General features: G+C 52.1%; 8 protein-coding genes across 8 annotated transcripts; 2 read left to right on the top strand and 6 right to left on the bottom strand.

Annotated features, from left to right (window-relative positions):
- Nucleotides 1–5: 5 nt before the first annotated feature.
- On the bottom strand, nt 6–401 carry STEHIDRAFT_156495 (uncharacterized protein; the record flags this gene model as incomplete). Its single annotated transcript, XM_007303701.1, has 1 exon — nt 6–401. A coding segment is annotated over one exon (396 nt), but the record flags the coding sequence as incomplete, so codon positions are not given.
- A 1,392-nt stretch (nt 402–1,793) lies between these two features.
- Nucleotides 1,794–3,504, top strand: STEHIDRAFT_168255 (uncharacterized protein; the record flags this gene model as incomplete). The annotated part of the gene is made up of 1 exon (XM_007303702.1): nt 1,794–3,504. The coding sequence occupies one exon, from the start codon at nt 1,794–1,796 to the stop codon at nt 3,264–3,266; it is 1,473 nt and encodes a 490-aa protein (XP_007303764.1). The 3' UTR covers nt 3,267–3,504.
- A 624-nt stretch (nt 3,505–4,128) lies between these two features.
- Nucleotides 4,129–4,885, bottom strand: STEHIDRAFT_156497 (uncharacterized protein; the record flags this gene model as incomplete). The annotated part of the gene is made up of 2 exons (XM_007303703.1): nt 4,129–4,738; nt 4,806–4,885. 2 exons carry the CDS (start codon nt 4,883–4,885, stop codon nt 4,129–4,131), a joined length of 690 nt encoding a protein of 229 aa, XP_007303765.1.
- A 1,366-nt stretch (nt 4,886–6,251) lies between these two features.
- STEHIDRAFT_156498 (uncharacterized protein) lies at nt 6,252–6,981 on the bottom strand (the record flags this gene model as incomplete). The annotated part of the gene is made up of 2 exons (XM_007303704.1): nt 6,252–6,837; nt 6,905–6,981. 2 exons carry the CDS (start codon nt 6,979–6,981, stop codon nt 6,252–6,254), a joined length of 663 nt encoding a protein of 220 aa, XP_007303766.1.
- Nucleotides 6,982–7,610: 629 nt separating this feature from the next.
- On the bottom strand, nt 7,611–9,549 carry STEHIDRAFT_96691 (tannase and feruloyl esterase; the record flags this gene model as incomplete). Its single annotated transcript, XM_007303705.1, has 4 exons — nt 7,611–8,165; nt 8,263–8,442; nt 8,511–9,217; nt 9,273–9,549. The coding sequence occupies 4 exons, from the start codon at nt 9,547–9,549 to the stop codon at nt 7,821–7,823; spliced, it is 1,509 nt and encodes a 502-aa protein (XP_007303767.1). The 3' UTR covers nt 7,611–7,820.
- Nucleotides 9,550–10,404: 855 nt separating this feature from the next.
- STEHIDRAFT_96695 (uncharacterized protein) lies at nt 10,405–14,024 on the bottom strand. Its single transcript, XM_007303706.1, has 11 exons — nt 13,702–14,024; nt 13,359–13,604; nt 13,083–13,304; nt 12,840–13,028; nt 12,682–12,780; nt 12,353–12,615; nt 12,140–12,285; nt 12,069–12,079; nt 11,844–12,009; nt 11,755–11,778; nt 10,405–11,688 (listed from the first exon to the last, which is right to left on the bottom strand). Exons 1-11 carry the CDS (start codon nt 13,762–13,764, stop codon nt 10,736–10,738), a joined length of 2,382 nt encoding a protein of 793 aa, XP_007303768.1. The 5' UTR covers nt 13,765–14,024; the 3' UTR covers nt 10,405–10,735.
- A 236-nt stretch (nt 14,025–14,260) lies between these two features.
- On the top strand, nt 14,261–15,023 carry STEHIDRAFT_55921 (uncharacterized protein; the record flags this gene model as incomplete). Its single annotated transcript, XM_007303141.1, has 2 exons — nt 14,261–14,530; nt 14,583–15,023. Coding segments are annotated over 2 exons (711 nt in total), but the record flags the coding sequence as incomplete, so codon positions are not given.
- A 1,694-nt stretch (nt 15,024–16,717) lies between these two features.
- On the bottom strand, nt 16,718–20,522 carry STEHIDRAFT_78524 (argonaute-like protein). The gene is made up of 6 exons (XM_007303237.1): nt 19,993–20,522; nt 19,434–19,916; nt 18,881–19,359; nt 17,780–18,807; nt 17,608–17,715; nt 16,718–17,544 (listed from the first exon to the last, which is right to left on the bottom strand). The coding sequence occupies exons 1-6, from the start codon at nt 20,280–20,282 to the stop codon at nt 16,963–16,965; spliced, it is 2,970 nt and encodes a 989-aa protein (XP_007303299.1). The 5' UTR covers nt 20,283–20,522; the 3' UTR covers nt 16,718–16,962.
- Between the last annotated feature and the right edge of the window lie 584 nt (nt 20,523–21,106).

The following is a 21,106-nucleotide window of genomic DNA, read 5'->3' on the forward strand; positions in this document are numbered from 1 at the left end:
CTAACCTCAGTGACGGTCGTTGGTGGTGGGCAAAGCCTGGGCACCAGAGCGCTGAGCGGGGTCCCGGTCATTTGGGACCACTTGAGGAGGAACGCCTGGATAGCGGCCATGGATTGGCCAATATCCTCCGGCGAGGGGCATGTGGCGAGGTCGGCAAAGTCCGGTTTCGCGAACCAGCCTTGCATAGCCTCGAAAAACTTGCGTAGTTGTTGAAAGTCGAGAGCGATTTTGCTCTCATCGTCGACGGCCATTTCCTCTGAATCCTCCACCTCGGGGGTGGGGGCTCGCTGGAATGCACGGTACTGGGGTGTCTGTCGTTGATTCGCCTGTCGTGGTATGTTGGGAGGTCTAGGGGAAGGGGGGAAACGATTCGGAGGGCCGTGGGAATTTTGCCACGACATGACAGTCCGGAGCAAGAGGCGATCACTTTTTTCTCTTCAACCTTGCGGCTCCAAACAATTTTCCTTTGAATTTCCCCGAGGGACTGCTGCTATAGGATGTTACACGGCCTCTTTATGCACCAGCTACCTCTACCTCAATGAGCTACGAATCCAACAATAAATAGATTGTCTCCGATTGGGCCATCTCAGCGACGTCAATCACAAACCTACGCTTCCCGTCTGCTCGAGCCTCCATCGTCTCTCCACCATCACTTCTGCATGGGCCATCTCGAAATTCGACTTACTTGACTAAAATGTAGGCTCTTTACTCTTGCTTCTTAACTCTCAAGCCAATCAAGACGTCGTGTTATACCACCGCGCCTGGGCGACCCGGACGAAGAACGACAGTGAGCCCGATTCTTCAAGTCTCCCTACATTCGCCTCGGGACAGCCCCTCATATGCGACGTTCTATTGTGGCTGTTATGATGATCGCATACCATACAAACGCGAGGAAACTCATTGCATGTCCATGTTTATCCTTGGCTTATCGTATTGCTGGTATTGTGATTTTTGGCTCTCGCTTTTCCGGTTCATACCTTCCACTTGCACGGGCCACACAGGACTTGTCAAAACCCAACCTAAGGCTACCACTATCCCTCCAGATTCGATGGCCGGTATAGATATTCTGCCCGACATCAAAAGCCCGTAGTAAAGCGGAATGATTGAGCTTGAATGGAGTCGGAACGCGCGACCGGGACCGCACTCGAGACGAAACACGTTCGTCGCGATGAAAACAAAGCTTACTCCTGACTCTCCGAAGTCTCTGCTCCATCAAGCTCGCTCACACAAGCCGCTTCTCTTCTACCCACTGCCAATTTACCGCACTCACGGCCACAACGTTGAGAGGGGCAGGAGCCTGCTGGAGTTCGACCGTCGTTGCTTCTTACTGATAAGCCTTGCTAATTATATATATTCATTAGGACTACCGCGTCTGTCTCTCAACACGATCAATACTTATGCTTGTTGCTGGAGCGAACTGCGGTAATGGAGCTGCCAATTCGTCCACGCATTCGCCGACGCGGGGCTAGCACAATTACGGGAACAGGATCGCGCTGGCGGGGCATTCGCGTTGGCAGGCGTTCCTTCCACCGACCCACCGCGCTCCCGCACGTGCGTGCACTGTAGCCAATGAGGATGGCCGATTGTGGTCGTCTGCAAGGTAATAGCAGCACGCTCTCGCACGTTTAACGGGGCACACGAGCATGTCCCGCTCGATACTTAGTCTTGTGAACCTCCAAAGTGTTCTTCACTCCTCGTTCGCCGTCTTTCCTCTTTCCTCTGTCTACCCCCTTCCCTTTACCCCTCAGGCTTGTTGCGCTTTGATCTTCTAGCTCTTGTTGACACAGGCACTCATGAGTGTTTATAAGCCTGACGAAGTCGCGATACGTTACGCAGCGAGCTGCAACCCTCCGAGACGCGCGAAACGTCCCCGCACCGCGTCCACTCTTGGCCCCACTATTTCCTTCACCGCTACCACTTCCATCCCCTCTATCCGCCCAGCTCACGACACACAACCTTCCCTTGCGCACATCGCCCCTGCTCGCAGCATGTCCGTCGCCACCAACTCCTCAGAATATGATCCCGACCTGGAGCAACCCACTTCTACCAGTGCTCTAGCCGCCTCGAATAACGCCGCCACATCTACCTCCGCTGCCAACCAAGCTAAGCGCCGTGGTCGTAAACCGAGCACACTATCGCGTGCGGCACGCGAATCGGCTCGTCGCCAGAACCATTCGAGGATTGAGAAAGCACGTCGGACGAAGATCAACGATGCGCTTGCTGCACTGCGGGAACTCGTCCCTGCTACTGTCGAGATTTCCCATGGAGATATTGGGGAAGACGACGAAGAGGAGGATGAGGAGGATGACTATGTAGGGAATGCGAAGGAGAGCAAGGGAAGGGCTAACAATAAAGGGAGTAAGGCGGGGAAGGAGAAGGAGTTCAAGTTGGAGGTACTGGAGAGGACGGTGATCTATGTGCAAGAGTTGCAGGGTAGGGTCGCAGAGTTAGAGAGGACGAAGTGTTCAGAGTGTGCGACTAAGATTTTCAACTCGGGCCCCATGCCAAGCCGCTCAGGGCAGAAGAGGAAACGGGATGAGCCTGACTTGGAGGAAGAGGAGGCGGAGGAAGCGGGAGAAGAGGAGGAATGTCCACCCGAGCAAGAGCCTACATTCCCCGTGGACTACCAAGAGGGCGATCGCGTTGCTTGTCCGTCGCCCCCCACTCAATTTCCTCTTTCTCCAGCAAGTTCGACCCGCCGCCACTCTACAGCGAGCCAAAGTATCGGGTCCTCTCCTTACCTTCTCGCCCACCGCGACGCCAACCTCACGCGCTTACCTTCCATCAATACCTGGCTCTCTATGCCTCATCACCTTGATCCTAGTGCCCTTCCCACCACTACAGCTTCCGCTTCTATCCCTCAGCTCCTCACCCCTCCCCAATCGACGGAACTCCCGCCCACAATGGCACAGCAGATTCCACCGACTTTGTCGCTTGATCTACCTCCTGCCTCCTCGCGCGCACAATCTTTCGTCATGTCGCACTCATCGGTGACTTCTACTGTCAATGCCGCCTCACCTCCAGTGAGTGCCGGCTCAAACAGGAGCGGTGGTGCTGCGGGTCACGGACAAGCTTCATCGCGCACTCCGCCTTTACCATGGACTCCGGAGGATGAGAGTGCAGCTTCGTTGTTGTTGCATATCAGGAGGGGCAAAACGAGTGATAAGGATTCTGCTTCGATGAAGGAGGTTCAGCAGATTCAGAGGGTGCAGACGCCCTCGTCGTTATTGGGAATGAAGGTCGATCCGCATATGAGGAGGGCCTAGAGTCAAGATAGGCGTTTTATTTTTTCCTCTTCTGTTTTTCCTCCTCTCTCTTTCTCTCTTCTTCCTTATCTCGCACTCTCTTCCTCTCTCTTGGCAATGATATAGACGTGTCTTGAATTGAAGTTATTGTTCTTATATATGAAACGACGTCTCAGGTCGTATAGCACAGTTTGTATGTGTGTGTGGAGTCATGACTTGTTGTTTGTGTCGATGTATCGTCGTACAGATATTCGTTTACTTTGTGGTCTCATAGATGTACATCAGAGACCGAAATACCAACCACGAGACGCAGCTGAAGCGAAGAACAGAAGTCAGATTCTCTAAGTTTCGCTATGTTCAACCCACCAGTGTCCCGCGCTGTGTATATTGGAAAGCGTAAGCATCAATAGACCTTGGAATACATAATTTCGTGCCCGTTCAATTAATTCTAAGCCACAGACACCGACACGGAATTGGACAAGGGGTCTCGGCAATATCCTCCCGATTAGGACGAGTGATTGATGACTGGCCCGTTTGGGATGATGTCATCGATCCCTGTGCAGCGTGTCACCGATAACATCGAGTCCGTAAAATGAAAAATGGAAGCGAAGTGAATAAGTGGAAGACACTGGTAGGCCCTCGCGTGGACTACTTCACCGTCCTTCGGATCTGAGCCCTGGAGTATCATGAGCGCTGCAAGCCAGTGCCGCAAGATGAAGTGAGAGACACATCCAACTGGCAGCGATTGATAGAAAGGCGACAAATCATCTATATTGAGATATCAGATATTTCAAACCTCGGGAATCATACATCAAGGCTTTAAGGCCTCGAGAAATACATTGACACAAACATTAAACAATAGACGTCTCCTCAAATTCAAAACCTACGTGGCGTATCCCTTCTTCCTAGCTTCAACAGCATTAACAAACACTAAGCGCATCGCTAGAGCTGCCTTGATCCGGTACATCTGAAGCTGTTGCTTCTTCCAAGTCGTACCCTCCGCCTTGTATTTCGCTCTGGCCTCCCGTACGCTTGGAGGCTCCCAAAGGGAACTGTCTGCTATAGCGTCAAAGTTCTTCAATGTCGCTTTCTCTGGATCGTTCGGCATAGCCCTTTCTTCTTTGGCGGCTTTGGCTACTTTCAGCAAGACACGATCGAATAAGAACACGTAGTACTCCATGGTCACGAGGGGGACAAGGTTGATCCGCTTGGAAGAGGAGGTCAAGTCACGGTATGCAGCCGACTCGGATACGAAGTGGAGGAGGGAGCGGAGACATTCGAAAGCGTCCGACTCTTGAAGGATGATATCAGGCAAGGAAAAAGGAGCCGTCGAGTCGGTTTTGGTCACGGTGTCGGTGTCAGTGCTGAGTCCCCAATCACGTTTGAGCTGATTGAAGTCCATGTTGTGACCTAGTTTGAACTCGTGGATGACTTTGTTAATGCTAGCAAGTGCTTCAAGGCTCAGCTCGTTAGCAATAATGTAATCCATCTCGCTATCGGGAAGATGACAAGAACGAAATCAGATGAGGCAGACAAACAAAAGTTGGAAGTGAATCGTACGCGTCTGTCCACCGCATTGGGACAACGGCCGTCTTCCAGAGTTGTGTGTGATGTGGATCTTGCAGTTGGTTGTAGCTCATCGCTCGATAGCGTGGTAAGTGGAGTATGTCAAATGCGTGGGTGGAAGGCCGGAGCTACGTGATGGTGGGGGTCTCGGAGAGGAACGCAGTTGCCTTTAAACCAAACAAAGCCACACGTTCGCGAACAGCCGCGTCGGAGAAAGAACAAAGGCCGGTACAAGTTCGGAAGGACTCGGCATGCAATACCAGACACCGTGTGGCATAAGCGTCGGGGAGGCGTCCATTTCAAGTTGGGTTGCCATGCATAATCCGACAAAGCACGGCGCCAGCCTAGCGACGATCCGAGGCGCAGAAGAACAGAAGAACAATAGAATGTTCGAAAGTGTTTGTGAATAAGTAAGACACCGATGCGTCCTTTGTCTTGCTTATGCCCTCGACGCGGCCCCTCCGAGTCGTCCTTTGCATCTGTGCTACAATATGGTGAAAGTTCGAGTACTTTCAGATCCCGCGAAACAAAGGTAGGCAATGGGATGGCTATATTAATGCTGACTGGGGGGTGACATAGGCGGGATGCATACTGGTTAGGAGGTTCGATCCCAATGCGTACAAATTTTGGGCGAAAAGCCCTCCATGTCCGATCGCAAAAGTACAAAGACTGGGCCTTTTTTCAGCAGTGGTCCGATCCCAAATGCTGACACAAGCTAATCTTTGTATCTTAGGTTCGATCCACGTACGCACAAAAGCGAGTGAAAGTCATTCTTCCCCAGCTTCACAGTGGGCGAATCTCGACATTTTTTGTCCGCGACACACATTTGCGCAAAGGCAATCTCGAGCGCGCTGTCCTCGTCAATGAAGTTGCACTGAAAAACAGTGTTTTTACTCGCTATCGGGTCCCAAGTACACTTTTACACCGCGAATAATAGCGATGCCTACATTGCATGCAGGGCCCTCTTCGCAAACGATGGTTCGATCCGTTGTGCGTACGAAAGTCTTTGAAAAGCAGGGAGACCCGATCCGAATGCGTACATATGAGGCGCCAACTTTTGTGACAAATTTCGCCCAAATGCTACATTTAGGATCGAACCTCCGTACCAATATGCATCCCGCCTGGTGACATGAAGCTTGTGGCAACCTGAAAGTGCCACCTGCGACCCTTGCCGTGGCCCAAATTTCAAATTGGATCTTCTTCGCAACGTCTACTACTATGTCCTATATATATTTGTGCATCAGTAATGTATAGGAAGACTGGGAGGTTCGACGACCTGGGACCCTGTGCAAACTCTACGCTACAGTAGTTCAATCACAGCTGTCGTATTAAGTACACTATGTATATTATTCATGGAAATACGAAAGGTGGACCAGCAAACACGCCTCCAAACACCTCAAGAGCCTAGTTGAGCAAGAGATTCTACAACAAGCCTTCTGCTCAGGCTCTAGCTCGAACAGCTTTGTTGAACACCGAAAGCATCTTCGAAGCCGCCCAGACACGACGATATCTCAGAACCAACTTGTTCGAAGGACTCTTTGCTACGTTGAGAGCGGCGACGATCGGATGCTCCCAAATATCGACGGAATCGTATAGAGGATGAAATACCAACAATTCAGTCCTCTCATCGCGTGACAACGAGTCAAACCGTATACGATCGCCCTCCAAATCTTGCATTGCTTTCGACCCAACCTGCTCCAGCATCCGTTTGTAGCGCCACGTCATCTCTAGGGCACCTAGGTTATGACCGTCGCCAGTGGTGGAGGTGGACGTTAAATCACGATAAGTAGCGGATTCATATAGGAAGTGAAGTAGGGAGCGAAGACGTTCAGAGGAGTCCTGGAATGGCATTTTGCGATGGGACAGACAGCGATCCGATTTGTGTGAGTTGTCATCGACGAGGTTCCAATCGCGCATGATCTGGTCCAACTCTGTCTGGTGATTCAGGTGGAACTCGCGTATAACGTTGTCAAGACTAGCGAGGGCCTCTGGGCTCAATTCGTTGGCGATGACTCGGTCCATCTCCCTGGATATTACGAACACGATAACGAGAATGTGTGAGTTACGTTTAGAGCAGATGAAAAAGTGCTTACGCGTCTGTCCACCGCATTGGCCCGAAGGCATCGTTCCAGTATTGTTTTTGCTGAGGGTCTTGGTTACTGCGAGTCATCTCGGATGCGTTATCGGGTGGTAGCAGTGGTCGCGCAAGAAGCAAGAGTTTTGTGAATGTGGGGACCGAAAGACAAGTGATAATGAGAGGCTACTGGAGACGAAGGGGGGCGTATTTATATTCCTGAGCGAACCCATAGCTTTGTTTCATAACTGCCAGATCTAAGAGGTACCACAAAGCGCTCATAGCACGAGTTTGGGTGAGGCCCGTTGCCACTCGCCAGTTCATCAGGTGCCGCTTGAAGCCTCATGTCGCAGCAGAACAAGAAACCCTCCGAGCATCAAAGCTGTAGAATACGTCAGGACGGGTTTCGTGTTCTTTGTCGGGGGCCCAGTACGCCACGTTTTTGAGTCAACAATGGTAGTTGGCCCAAAGGAGCAATTTGAAATGTAGCGCTCAGGCCACGTTACAGACTCGGACTGACTCGGAAGGCCAAGTGGGCACAGACTGCTAGTAACTACTTTCTGAAGCAGGGTATGTGACGGCTGCACAGGTACTACAAGAAATAGTGTCGTTGCCAGCTGAAGGGTCGAGGAGGCGCCTGTAGCTTCAAGCAAAACGAGGGAACAGACCAATTACCAAGGCCACTCTGTTCCGCCATGACACGGATCGTTCTCGACCTGGCTCTGAGAGGGATGTATATTATAAAGACAATGCCCACAATGAAACGATAGCGGTTCGATATCCTAAACATGTACAATCAAAAGAAATCTTAGCTCGACCCACAGCAGGTGTCGGAAAGGTCCTGACGCGATGCTGCCACCATGAAGGAGATGCAAGCTGCGACTGCGAGCCCATGTCTGCGAACATACACGGATGGTGGTTCAAAAAGTCATATATCAGATCTCCACGCAGTTCCATGCCGTTCCGTTCCACTGGCTCTTGAATCGAGGGTATCGACAGTGCTCCCTCGTAGACCCATCATCTCCAGTACCAATAATGCTCCCCGGTGCCGTATCTCCTTCGACCCAATCTACAAGCGCAAGCAACAAGTTATGCGCTGAATCGTTCACGACTACTCCGCTTCCCAACTGGCTCTGACCGATCTTCCACGCCCCTGGACCGTAGAAGCAGTGGGCCAAGCCAGGAACAAGAAACAAACGATAGAAGTCATCGAGGTTTGGGAGGGACAATGTGCTGGTTGCGAGGTCGTAGAAACGCTTCGAATTGCCTGACGCAATAAGCTTCGAGCAAAAGAAAAAAGCGAATGGATGAGTACCTCAAGTTTGAACGTCTGATGAGTGGTGAACACGATGGTGACATGATGAATATGGGACATACCCCATCTTCGCGTCCATGGAAGGTTACAATTTTCCCACCTCGTTGACGGAATGCCGAGAAGTTTCCGCTGAAAGCAGCTATGCCACCAGGATTGATTGTGTCGGCGAACTCGATATCCTGGATTCCGAATTTATCGAAGCTGTAATTCGTGTCATTGTAGATTGTGTTCTGCCACCAGCTCTTGAGGAAGTAACGAGAGACGTTAGAAGGTGCCCCTCAACACAATGGTTGAGTAAAAATTTACTCACTGTGGGGTAAGAGAATATCGAGCCGCTGAATGTCAACTGTCTTAACGTTGTGTTCTCCGCCAGAGGGTCATACCTCGGCCATAGCTCTACACCTTTGTCGTTGATCAGAGGGGAGTAGATCTTCTCCAACGATACAATCTGGTCCGCAGTCAAGCAAGCGTCGCTGTCCGCGTTGGCTACAGAGGGCGGACATAACAAAACGCTCGGGTCAAAGAAGCAGTCGTCCGGTTCAGTGAGCATTTGGTCGGCGACACCGTCTAAAAGATCGCACTGCTCCATAATGGCGGCAGATACGACTGGCCAAAGGGCGTCGGGTATGAAGCTCGAGCTCGAATTGCCATTCGGTGCGCCCACGTCTCTTCCCAGGATAGCAAGCCAGCCTAGAAGATGGTTGAAGTCTACGGCTGGTGACCCGGCCAGGATACCATCGAAATCTTGTGGATACAGGAGTGCTGCCTGCATGCCCTGCCTTCCGCCGTTTGAACAGGCGGTGTAATACGATTTCGCTGCGCTACGGCTGTAGTATTGTTGAACAACCTGTTTTCCAAGCTCGGCAGAGGCATGAACGGCTTGGAAAGAGAAGTCATTGATGACCTCGGGTTCGTTCATAAGAGGGGCTGCCGTGTCACCGTCATGACCACTGTCAGATGCGATGGCGGCGAAGTGGAAAGACGAGGTCGTATAGTCGAGATCATTGTAGTCAATACCTGTAAACTTAGATCAGACTTGCCCGACAAACGGCACAGCGAGGAACATGCTTACATGCACTCAGCCCCCCGCTTCCGATGGTGATAAGACGACCGTACCATAAGTCAGGCAACCAAGCCTCGAACTTTAAGGAAGAAGACTCCGTTGTGTTCACTTGAGCATATATACGGCAGAGGGGCGAGGACACTGTTGCTGATGATTGGCAGGATCCGGGGGTCGTAATGGAGGAGTTTGCCTGGATATAGGCGACTTCGAGGATAGTAGTGTTCTCTAGTCGGAGGGTGGAACGAAGAGCATCGCAAGAGGGTCTGCTAGTAGAGGACCCTTGCATTCGAAGGGTGTTCTGGAGAACAATGGAGCCGGCGGAAGGGGTTGAATCGGCAGAGGACGTTGCGAACAGAGCGAGGAGCAGCGCGCCACGCAGAAACAGTAGCATAGTGAAAGTGAGGATGTGCTAGTGGGTGAGGAACTTGAAGAATACTGAGACGATTTATAGAACTACAAGCCGTTGTCCCTGCCCAGCAGCTATGGCTCTGATCGGTACTGTGTCTGCAGAGGCACTGTCAATGAGACTCGCAAGAGGCTCGTAAGTACTTATGGCTCACTCAAGCCACATCAGCAAATCGTGCCCCAGTGAAGAAAGAGACAATTGGGACGGCAAGCTTCAGGGTTCGACCGGGCTTCAAGGACCTGCGTACTATCGTGTGACACGTTGATGCAGGTTTGGCGAGCCAGTCATGCTCGAGGTCGGTCTAAACATGGCAAGGATGAGGTTCTTGAAGTTTGATCTTCAGTCATTGGATAAAGAAAACAGACATACGAAAGCGTAGATTTGTACCTTGGAGAATGGCAGAGTACGTGATCGTGCACAGAATAATCCTTCCTTCCTTCCTTCCTGGGGTCGTTTGCGCAGGTTTTTTGTTTGAAGGTCCTCCCCCAGCTTCCCCCTCGTTCCACCCACGTGTGGTATCATCAAGCGAACAAATACATGCAAACATGGAAGATAAGATGTGCAATACCACACGATAAGATGTAGCGTTTCAGCCGAAGGTCGTAAATTCCAGAAAATATTGACCTCCTGTTCGCGTTCTCCAGAAATTCTGTAGGGCTCTGCATTATCACTGTATGCAGCGAAGAAATAGTGTTTCGAGAACATGATTTTTACAAATATTTTGATGAGGCAACAAGTGACACAAACTTCACCAACATAACCGCAGCAGACTAAATATCCCGGCCAATGGAGGCTTCGTGAGGCAAGCTGACGCCGGTAACATAAGTATGTACAATAATCACAATAAGACAAGATGTACATAGAACGTAGTGCAGAATCGGTATTGTCCTGTAGTCCCTATAGTCCTTAACTAAGAAACGTCGTAGATATGCTATATAGATAAATATATGGAAACAGGCAGGTCCAGTACAACTCGACCACACCAAATAATATAGATGACCCAAGAAAGAATCGATAGCTATTCGAAAGCGACCACGAAGCCGACGAAGAAACACAGAAAGGAAACCTAATACTCATCCACATCTACCAGGGAAGCATAGTCCGAAACTGACCTTGTGTCCTCATACTCCGCGACAACTTCCCTCATCGCATACCTCAAAATCGGCGATGCCGGCATCACCTTCGGTCCAATAACCTCTTCCTCCTCCTCTTGGCCACTCGGATACACCACGAACCCAGGTCTAGAAGCGGTGCTCATCCTAGGACCAGGAGCAGCGAGGCCTCCTGTACCGCCTGTACCTCCCGTACCTCCCGTACCCACTCCCACTGCCAAGCCCATCGCCTCTCTCTCCGAAATCGGTACGAATCCCCCTTCTCCCGACTCACTCATAATCACTGTCCCACTGCTCGACCCACCCACGTGCACCCCAATAGGATTCATATTCGCCGTCCCATTCCCGTTTCCATTCCCATTCCCAGCTCTCACCGTCGGCGCGGCCCCTCCCTCCGAAGTCAAAGGCGGCGACACGACCCGAGACGCCCTTGCACTCGCCCCACCAAGAACCTGTTCCACATGCCCCTCCCTCGTCACCGGCTCCGTCCACCTCAGATCCAATATCCGCCCTTTGACCATCCCATCGATCGCCTTGACCCCAAACTCCCTGCAAAGCGTGAAATAAGGCAGACTCCTCACTCCAGGGTGCGTCAACCGGCTCATCACCCTCAATAGCTGGATCGCCGTGAAGTCGGATTGTTGCTGCCCTGGAGCCTCCATACTACCGCTCGCGTGAGGATTGCGAGGAGCGCCCTGAAGAGGAGTATAGATGTTGAAGCCGGCACCGAGGCCGCCGTGGGTGGCAGCGGAGGGGTCACGGCCGGGGTGCGCGGTGGGGCTACTACGAGCATCATCATCGGTTAGGTTCGGTTTGTTGGGATCGTTGAACTGAGGAGTGTCAGACGAGTGGATGATGTGAAGATTGAGGAGGGCGTGAGCTTGAATAAAGTGGGAACTTTGATGAACTGGAGTGTGTGTGGTCTCAGTATTAATAACAGATTATTTCATCGATGGGAGAAATCATCAAGTACCTTCTAGTTGCCCACGCGAGTTGACTGCGTGACCACGCCATCCATCAGTAAACAGGCGGAGAACAAGAGGAGGTAGAGACAGTGCACACCAAAGTCGTCGATATAGTCCTGCCAATGGACTAAACGGCCTCCGAAGGCTTCATACAGCCTATCAAATTCCAGTGTCCTCCGTAACCCTTCTGGCACATCATTCAACAGGACCTCTTCGAAATATTTCCGTGCCTCAGCCTTGGAACAGTCGCCAATAGTGATGATCTGCAGAGCAACGACAAGGATTAGTATTGTCAGCTATGGACGGAGAGTTCTGTTCGAACCTTGCAATGTTCTGCGATTGTATGAGGTCATGAGTATGGATCAGATGAGATAGCACAAGATGAACACGCACGCATGACGTTGAGCTGTCTTAACCATGTCTGATAAAAGGGATCGCTGGTCGAGTGTATTACGTGACAGAGACGATCTTGCTTCGTGAGGACTAGCATGGAATCAAGAAGACACTTCATCGCATCTATGGACTGGATCAGACCTGGACTGATAGTCCAGATGTGAGCAAAGTGAACGATAAGAAGTGAAATTAGTTAGAAATGTATATACTCACAGTTTGTGTGCTTCATCAAAGAAGAGCACGGGCATCTTCTTTGGCGGGAATCGGCCCTCTTCTGCGATCTTCTCGTACTCGGCGTCGGAAAATTGTGAGGGCTGCCCTTGCGAACGCCATATCTTGCGCCATCGAGCAGCGTTATGAGGACGATTCTGCGCCGAGATTGGAGCGTCGTTTGGAGGGCTAGGTGTGGATTGAGACTGCTTATTCTTGTTGTGCTCCTGGATTGGGTCGAACTGCCTGTACCTCAGCAGAGAGCTCTGCACGATGAGAAATCAGCACAAGAAAACAAACGCTGGGAGACTGAAATACTCCGATGAACGGACCTGGAAAAGCTCCATGAGTCTCGCGATATCACTCGTCTTGATCTGACCCAGCACTCCACCTCGATCGGCCATCCTGCGGTCCACATTCATGCGATCATGCTATGGGTGAGGTATTAGCTCATGAGGCTGTACATATACATGTCAAGGGGCTATCTAACCTTGAAGCCCCACGCCTCCTTCTCGAAGACGTCATATCCCTTCGACTTTGAGATCTCAGTGAAGTACTGTTCCATTTGCTGGCTCAGAGACATATAGAGCGAGTCAATATCGGCGAAACCAGCGATCCTCAGGTCGAAGTGCAGGACATGATATCTGTCTGATGTCAATACTTGACGTAGGAGCGCAGTCTACACAACTGTTATCACGAGAATCATTCAATGCAACCTATCGAAAGAACACACCTTGCCCACGGAGCTCCCACCAAATAAGACAGTAAAGCAAGGTTCTTCTTCCAACGCGCGCTCTATGGCGTGAAGTTCGGACTGGCGAGCGTGGAATCCGGGTAAGGCAGTGAATGTGTGAGACGGGCGAAGTTGAGCGCGTTCGCGATTGTCGAGCATCTCCTGGCGTGCCTCCTCAAGCAGACGACGAGACTCTGTCAACGAACGAAGAGTTTCTGCGGGCTGGGAAATTTATGTTATATACATGACAAGATATGTAGAAAGCCGGGGACATACGTTAGCCACGACCTGCAGAATCTCTCCGATTCCGAAGAAGTTTCGTTTCCGGACGTCAACAGGAGCAGGTGGTGTTCCCCTCCTGCGAGGAAGATTACTACGAAAAAGCCAGTGCATGGATAACGCTGATTCCGAACGCGCCATTTGATGCGAGTGTCGATGTGATTGCGGATTGGGTATAGCGGAACCATCGGGTACTGGACGCGCTTGTCTTCGTGACATGGCGAGGGAATCGTTAGCACGGTGCTATTGTATGGATTTGAAAGATATCAACGTAAGATGAGAAGGTGGTTGGAGAGGTGATGGTTCGAAAGTGAGAATGAAGCGATGAAGAGTTACTGACGAGGGCTCTGTTTATGATCCGCCTGTTCATAGTCATGGATGGGGGCATAGACGGAGCCATCATCGTTACGCCACGCACGAAGCGGCAGGTAAGAGGATGTAAGATGGAAAACGACTGCGAAATTTTGCAGATGCAAGCCACGATGCAAAGGCGAGGACAGGGGTTTCAACTCCGAGGCTCAGCAAAGTACTTGCACCGTCGGGATCTCCGAGATCAGGTTAAGAAACAAGACAAGTCGTTCCAAGCCTGCGGTCTGTATTAGACCTACCGATTGTTTGTCGAGCTGCCGACGAGGCGTGCAGCACGCGCTAGACGGTGTCGACGTCGACCTCAAAGGGCGAGAGCACGTCATAACCACGAAACTAGCTGCGGCATAAGCCGACGGCGTTCGACACGATCATCGTCCACACTTTCCTTCTTTAGATTCAGAACTTCCATCACCATCTTTCTCGGGTGGACGACATTAAACTCGAGCCTGTAGGCCACCACATTCTATCCTCACACTCTCTATCACATACACTCTACTGGCACTGTGGTCCTTAAGGCTTCAAGGGCTGATATGTCTCCCACACTCGACTTGGTATCAACACGCCGTGAGCGTCACCAAAAGTCTCTCACCGCCTTGCAACATTACTTCGGTCTCGTCAGCAACAGGCCTCACCCTAAGGATGTCCCATATATTTCGGAGCCTCTTCTCTCGAAAACTCGCAATTCCAAACGAAACTCACCTGAGAACAACGAACTACTCGAATTCGTCGGAGACAGATGCGTGAACCTTGTCGCAGCCTTGCTCGTCGACAAAGTACGGGTTAGCTGGAAACACCATCTCGTAGGCCATGTCATCTGTACTCTCAACCTAAAATAGTCTAACCACGCTCAAGGCCGTGCGCAGAGTTGTATGCAATAACGATACATTCGGCAGGCTGGCATTCTGTCTTCACTTCGAACGCCACGCAAAATTTGACGATGAAGATGCCCTTGAAGTCGACGCCTGGAACCCTCAATCGAGTAAAAGAGCCCCTAAAGCTTTGGCCGATCTCTTTGAAGCATACGCTGGTGCCGTGTACATGCAACATGGTTGGAAGAGGGTTATGCATTGGTTGTCTCTCGTTTTCGAGCCGATCATCAAGGTCGCTACCCACGACTATTGGTATCACAATTTACCGAACTACATGTGCGGCGACCGTTTCTTCGGCGACAACCCCATGACTCCTCGTCTACAAGACAAGTTTCTAGACTTTCTAGAGTACAAGCGCGATTTCTTAGTCGAAAAGTGTTCGCCTGCGATGGAAGCTTTAGCGTCTGATACTCGGCTCGTCTTCAGCGTCAAAGGAGAGTTGGAAGAGCCGCATTGCGAAGAGATCGAGACTGCCATCCAACTGCTTAATTTCTGGATCTGCGATATGACTTGGAAGATCTGGCCCCAATATCACCACGCGACTGTCAGGGCTCCTCATCTCGCCACAGTATGTTGTTCCCGTGTCTTTCATTGTGATTGTCTATACAACGCTCACCTGGCACAGTGCATCACCGACATGATCATGTCCGATCTTTCATTATCATATCTAGCCCGTATCATATCCCTGCCCGATTGCATTACAACTCGCTCTGAGACGCGACCGACCGCTATCAAGAGAGCCCTGTCCCCAAACATCCTGGCGACCGCGTTCAAAGCTCTAGTAGGACTCCGTTTTCGATCTAACAACGACGTCGCTGGAGTGTGGGCTACGGAATGGCTTCGACCGCTAGTGATCCGAGCCCACGACATTATACTGGAGCTTCCCGGCTCCCGACCTCGCCTTTCCTCTTCCGCCACCTCCAAGGTTGTCGGAGCTGATGATCTTGTGGACTCGATTGGCCGTTTATCTCTTGGAAGTACGCAATCGACATCCTCTCCGGAGTCCGATGACGATGATGAAGATGTCATCGAGGCTCTTGCAGGACAACTTAAAGGTATCGGCATCAGTTTAGAGCACGAGAAGAAGGCTTCACCTGAACCTCCCAATTCTCCTCGTCCTCGCGTCAAACCTCGATCATCTACCGATTCGAATACGCCTCCTAGTATCAATATCAAACTCAACACTCGGTTGGACGATCCTCTACTTCAGAATAATTCCACCGATTCCCTCGACCCTATCGTGCCTCCCGTTACATCTGCTACCAAGGATCGTTCGTCTTATGCCAGTAATTCGCGATCATCGACCACCTCATGCGTGTCCGCACCCGATGTAAACTCAACTGCGGTTAGATCAAATAATCGGAAATATATGATCAACAAACCCACAACAAACTCTGCGTCTAGTTCAATGTCCAGCGATGAAGCCCCGCATGGCCGCCCGAATATGTCGAAGCACACCAAATGGAAATCCATCAACCATTATACCCCTGCTACTACCTCATCTTCTGCCTTCGCCTTGAGTCTCTCAACGTCCGATTCTGGCTATTCTTCGAGCGCTACTGGCCCCGATTTTATAAATACCTCAAGGACGTTTCCTTCTTCCTCTTCCTCGCCATCACTATCGCCGTCCAATTCTTCGTCCGTAGAGCCAAAACTTTCGACATCGAAAGACAAGGACGAGACCGAGGAGACGTACGTGCTGCATCCGAACCATCCCCGGGTGAAGTGGCAGGCTTGGCAGTCGAAGACGCAGCGCGGACAAGTGACTGATGGGAAGGCGAAGGCGAAGACGAGGGCTGGCATCCCGACGTTGGCGTAGAGTAGGTTTGGGTCCATGTTTGCTTGCGGTTGAGATGTTGGGGCCGGGTTCGATCTGGTGTGATGGGATCGTATGTATTATTTTATATATATTGTTTGATATTGATATTGTACATATACCCTCACGCACATGGATTTGCTTCACGATTTTACGAGTTACGAGTAGTCAATTTTGCAGCTCCATGATGATGATGTTCGATGACAGGGTGGTGTGAAGCAACAACGAAGCAAACGGCAACAGATGGATGCTCCCCCTCGACATGGCGCCAAAACACTCGCGTTGGTTTACTTATTCGGGAAGAAGTCAAGCTCTCATCGTCACCCGTTGGCTCTCCATCAATTACAGAAACAAGCACAGGCATAACATTTCAACAGAAAACAACACAGACAGCACTAGATGCTTACTACATATACTTACATTCCATCCTTCCGACGCATATGAAGATATCCGAGTAAGCTACACGATAACCGAGCCAGCAGAAAAGGAAAGCCAACGACGACCTAGCAATCTAACCCTTCAACCGAGCTTCGTGGAAACCAGCCACCTAGATATAGAACATGATGTCCTTCAACCTTCCCTTCACGCCCCCATGCCACAACCTCTCCGCCTCCCTCCACACCTCATCGTCCGCCGTCTGCCCACTCGCACTCGTCGTCCCCGAGTCCGAAATCCCCTGCAACAGCTTATGCAAATAACACCTACCCCTCTCACACGCCAAATCCGCATAATACGCCGGACTGACCAAACTCACCGCCTTCGTCGCCCTCGCGAACGTATAGCTGATATTATTCGTCAGCCCCTGCAGATCGTCCGCCCTGAGGCCCATCTCGTTGCACACGACGTAGTAATGCGTCGGCTTCGTGGACCCGACGAGCCCGCCGTGCGCCTGGAGGAAGAAATCGAACTCGTAGATCGCGGTCACGCCTCGGTCGACGACGGTCCCCGGCCGTGGGTTCCCGTTGTTGTCCCCGTCTTTGGCTTCGGTGGGGTAGAACCGGGTGTGGTGACGTTTGCCGCAGATGACGACGGTGATTTCGGGTTGGTAGGCTTTGGCGGCGGTGTTGAAGCGCTTGAAGGATTCGCGGATTTTGGGGATTTCTTCGCGCACGACGGTCATGAATTGACCCTAGAGAGGTAGGAAAGATTGTTAATAAGGAGTATGAGAATATGGATGACGAGGAGAGCATACCTCAGAAACACCGTCGCGGTAGACGAGGATACGAGCGGGGAGGGTCTTGCTCTTTGCCTGGAAACACTCGAGCCTCTCGATCATCATGTCCTTCAAGTCCGTGATCATCTACGAACATACACACACGTTAGCCGATCTGTGGGGCTGACACACATCATAGAGACATGCTTACCTCCTTCTTCGACTCCTGGATCCTCATGCTAGCAGGGTACTGAGCAAAGTGGAGGTCGCTACTCGCCACCACAGCCGCAATCGACGGCGTCCCTTTCACAGTCGACGGTCCCGGATGCGTCACATCCATCCCGACCAACATCGTCGGAGGCTGCTTCAACTTCCCAATACTGTTCTGATCCAACCCATGGTTCACGCCTCCCATCTTCATATTCATCTTCAGCGCCACATTCGCGAAATACTGGATCTGGCCCTTCTCCTTCCTGATCTTCTGCGCCTGACAACACACCGTCGGAACGTCCAGATAAACGTCGCAAAGATGCTTGATCCCGGAATAGATGTGTTTATCGCTGCTGGAGAGAATGACGAGTATCACCTTTGGCTTCATCGGCAGGCCCATGATAGCAGTCCGGACGACAGCGATCGCCTGCGACCGGATCGGGTCGATCGCCGCGTTCTTGCGAGGCAGCTGCGCGGAGATGAGACTCGGTGGGGTCTGGGAGACCTTCATCCCGCTCGTCTGGCACATCTTCATGAATCCCTTCACGAGGTCGATGAGCCCTGGATCATTCGCGCCTTGGAACTCGTCCCTCCCGCCGTCTTGGATGGACAGCACGGCCCACTGCTCGAGGGACCCGCCCACCGCGAACTTCACGTCCCTCAAATTCCAACTCGCACGCTCGTCCACCCTCGGCTGACCCTTCCCATACTCGATCCTAGGAGCGGACAAGATCCGACCTGGCACGACGGCCATTTCTTGGCCGATGAGACCACCGAAGGCTTGGATCACAGTAGATGCGCCGTCGCGGAACCCGAGCTCGGTGAGGCCGGCGGTGGTGATGGCTTGGGCGTTCACGTTGGGAGGTTTGGCGGCGACGATGATCATCGAGGCGGTTTGTTCGTCGAGGAGTTTCCCCTTGAAGGCTTGGTTCGGGAGGATAGTGCAGACTTCGGGAGGGAGGAAGTTTTGTTTTTGGCCGCCGACATCTATGAGAGGGAGGTCGGGGTAGCGCAGGCGAATTTGGTACTCTAAACAACTCACAGTATTAGCATTGAACCATTTATGCGTGAGAGTGTATGTCAATATAGAGACGAGACGTACTGCGTTGGAAGTACTGCTCGACCGTGACCTGCCCACCTAATTCCTCACAGTTGAATTTGTGCTGCCGGGGCGTGACCTTCGCAAGCTTCTTTACCGTCTTCCTATACCCCAAATGATCCGCACTAACTCTCACGCCCCTCACGAACGTCGCCATATTCGCTCCGAAGCTAGCTTGCTGAAACGCGACCATCGCTTCGGCGAGGTTGCCTTCTTGATAGAAAGCAGTGGTGCAAACATTGACGTTCACCATGAGCTGTTTGAACGAAGGGCGAACGGAGGAGTAGAATCCACGCCAGGCTTCGAGGCCGCCACCGAGTGGCACAGGGGGCATAGCGGAGCGGAAGAAATAGCGGTTGCGGCCGACCATCACACCTCCCCCCGTCGTCGTTCGGTCCGGGTGGGCTGCGAGGACGAGATTGAGCGCGGCGACAACTGGGCCGATATCGAAGTTCCTGTACTGGGCATTTCCTGAAAGATAGCTGGGATAGGTGTGAGTGAGAATAAGTGGGTAAGAATACTTTCCTGCGCCACACAATTACGAAGAGGTACTTACTTCAGGAGACCTTGCGTCTCGATCTCTTGGATGAACTTGATGGTCAAAGTGTACTCCTTTCCGCCCTCCTTGGGCCCATCGTCCTCTTCATCGTAGAAGGGAACGCGGACTGTGCACGGCTCTGGAAGCTTATGCGCAGAGACCAGCTTCGAGCTGTGGTCATGTGCGACACGACCCTTCAGACCATGCTCTTGCCAGTCCTGGGTCTGCTCCGCGAGATGAAAGATTCTCCTCTTCATCCTCCTGACGGCGGTACCCTGCACGGGCGAGATCGACACCTCATACTCGTATATCGGCCCCTTCGGGACCCGCACGGGGAAGAAATTGGTGCGTAGCTTGATCTGCGTCCCCTTCGTACCAAAGTCAGGACGGAGTGGGATATCATCACCGCGCACGGACAGCGACCGGAACGCATTGACGAGCTGGTCCTGAGTATTATCAAGCCGCGCATCGATATTGGCTGGCTGGCCTGGATTGAAGATACTGTGGCGTTATGTTATGTGAGTCACGGATGAACGCTGAAGCGCTGGAGCGGGACGCAAGAATTCATCACACTCACCCTCCTGGCTCTCCTCCTCGCCCTCCGCCCCTGCCTCCTCGAAATCCCCCGCGATCACCTCCTCTGAATCCCCCGCGATCGCCACCACGGTCGCCACCTCGACCTCTGTATCCTCCTCCTCCGCCGTCTCCACTGCCCGGCGACGACCCACGACCGCCACCAGGAGACGAACCGCGAGGGGCACCTCTGCCGGCCCCTCTACCTCTGTCGAATCCACCACCACCGCGTCCGCCACGGTCGCCTCCTCTGCCACGGTCACCGCCTCTGCCGCGGTCTCCACCTCTTTGCATAGTAAGTCGCTATGTGTTGTTCGTTGGTTCGAGTTGTTGACTGGTTGATGTTGGGGGTAGTTGATGGGGGTAGTTGATGGGGGTACGGAAGCAACAGTCGACTAGGTGCTAGGTCGGACACGAGGGAGTGTTTATAGGTGGCCGAGAGTGCGACAAGCAAGTAGCCGAGCGCTGGCGCTTCTTTAGCACACCAATGGCGGGTTATTGTCGCCCCAGTGAGACAAGGCCCGGTCGATCGCGACTTTTATGGGGATAACCCACCATAACAAGGAATGAAAGGGGTCGACGAAGATGGCTATGGAATGGAGGACCAAAACGAGTCAGCGAGTCCTTATCGGGCGAGATCGGTGAGCACAAACCAACTGATGAGGGCCTGATATGTCGCGGATTGGCAGCCGAAAGGGGGCGATGACTCTGATGAGAACGGACGCGCGTTTGGATATGTTCCTGTTCGTGTGGCGAGAATGGATTTGGACACGCCGGGAGGTGCAGGACGAGGTGAGGATCCAGGACAAAAGGCGCTGGAGCTGCTGTGGATCTCAGATCTGCCCTTTACCCTGCAAAGCCAAACCGCAAATTGACAGCTTCGCTCGGGCCGTGCCTGGATCCTCGATCGCCGTTCGCTCACAGGCCTCTTCCTCGCTCGCTTGACGACGAACCTCTGCTCTTTCCATGTACTCTTTATAGCGCACAAAAAGTAACCGTAGCGTTGCGCGTATCATGACCGTAGAAATTTTATTGCTCTGAACGACATACGTGCGACGTCCCAATTGTTTGTCTTGGTTTGCTCAGAGCGGCGATGTTCCGCAGGTTCCGAGTCACTT

This window comes from Stereum hirsutum (genome assembly GCF_000264905.1).
Source record: "Stereum hirsutum FP-91666 SS1 unplaced genomic scaffold STEHIscaffold_6, whole genome shotgun sequence".
NCBI lineage: Eukaryota > Fungi > Basidiomycota > Agaricomycetes > Russulales > Stereaceae > Stereum > Stereum hirsutum.

Excerpts from the sequence above, each read along its gene's own strand:
- STEHIDRAFT_96695 (XM_007303706.1), bottom strand. The coding sequence starts at position 13,764 with ATGATGGCTCCGTCTATGCCCCCATCCATGACTATGAACAGGCGGATC. Across the intron at positions 12,286-12,352 it reads TTTGATGAAGCACACAAACT|TCCAGGTCTGATCCAGTCCA; the intron begins GTGAGTATATAC and ends CTGGACTATCAG. Across the intron at positions 11,779-11,843 it reads GGACTATATCGACGACTTTG|TCAACTCGCGTGGGCAACTA; the intron begins GTGTGCACTGTC and ends GTGGTCACGCAG.
- STEHIDRAFT_78524 (XM_007303237.1), bottom strand. The coding sequence starts at position 20,282 with ATGCAAAGAGGTGGAGACCGCGGCAGAGGCGGTGACCGTGGCAGAGGA. Across the intron at positions 19,917-19,992 it reads CGAGGAGGAGAGCCAGGAGG|TATCTTCAATCCAGGCCAGC; the intron begins GTGAGTGTGATG and ends ATAACGCCACAG. Across the intron at positions 19,360-19,433 it reads GAGACGCAAGGTCTCCTGAA|CTATCTTTCAGGAAATGCCC; the intron begins GTAAGTACCTCT and ends CACCTATCCCAG.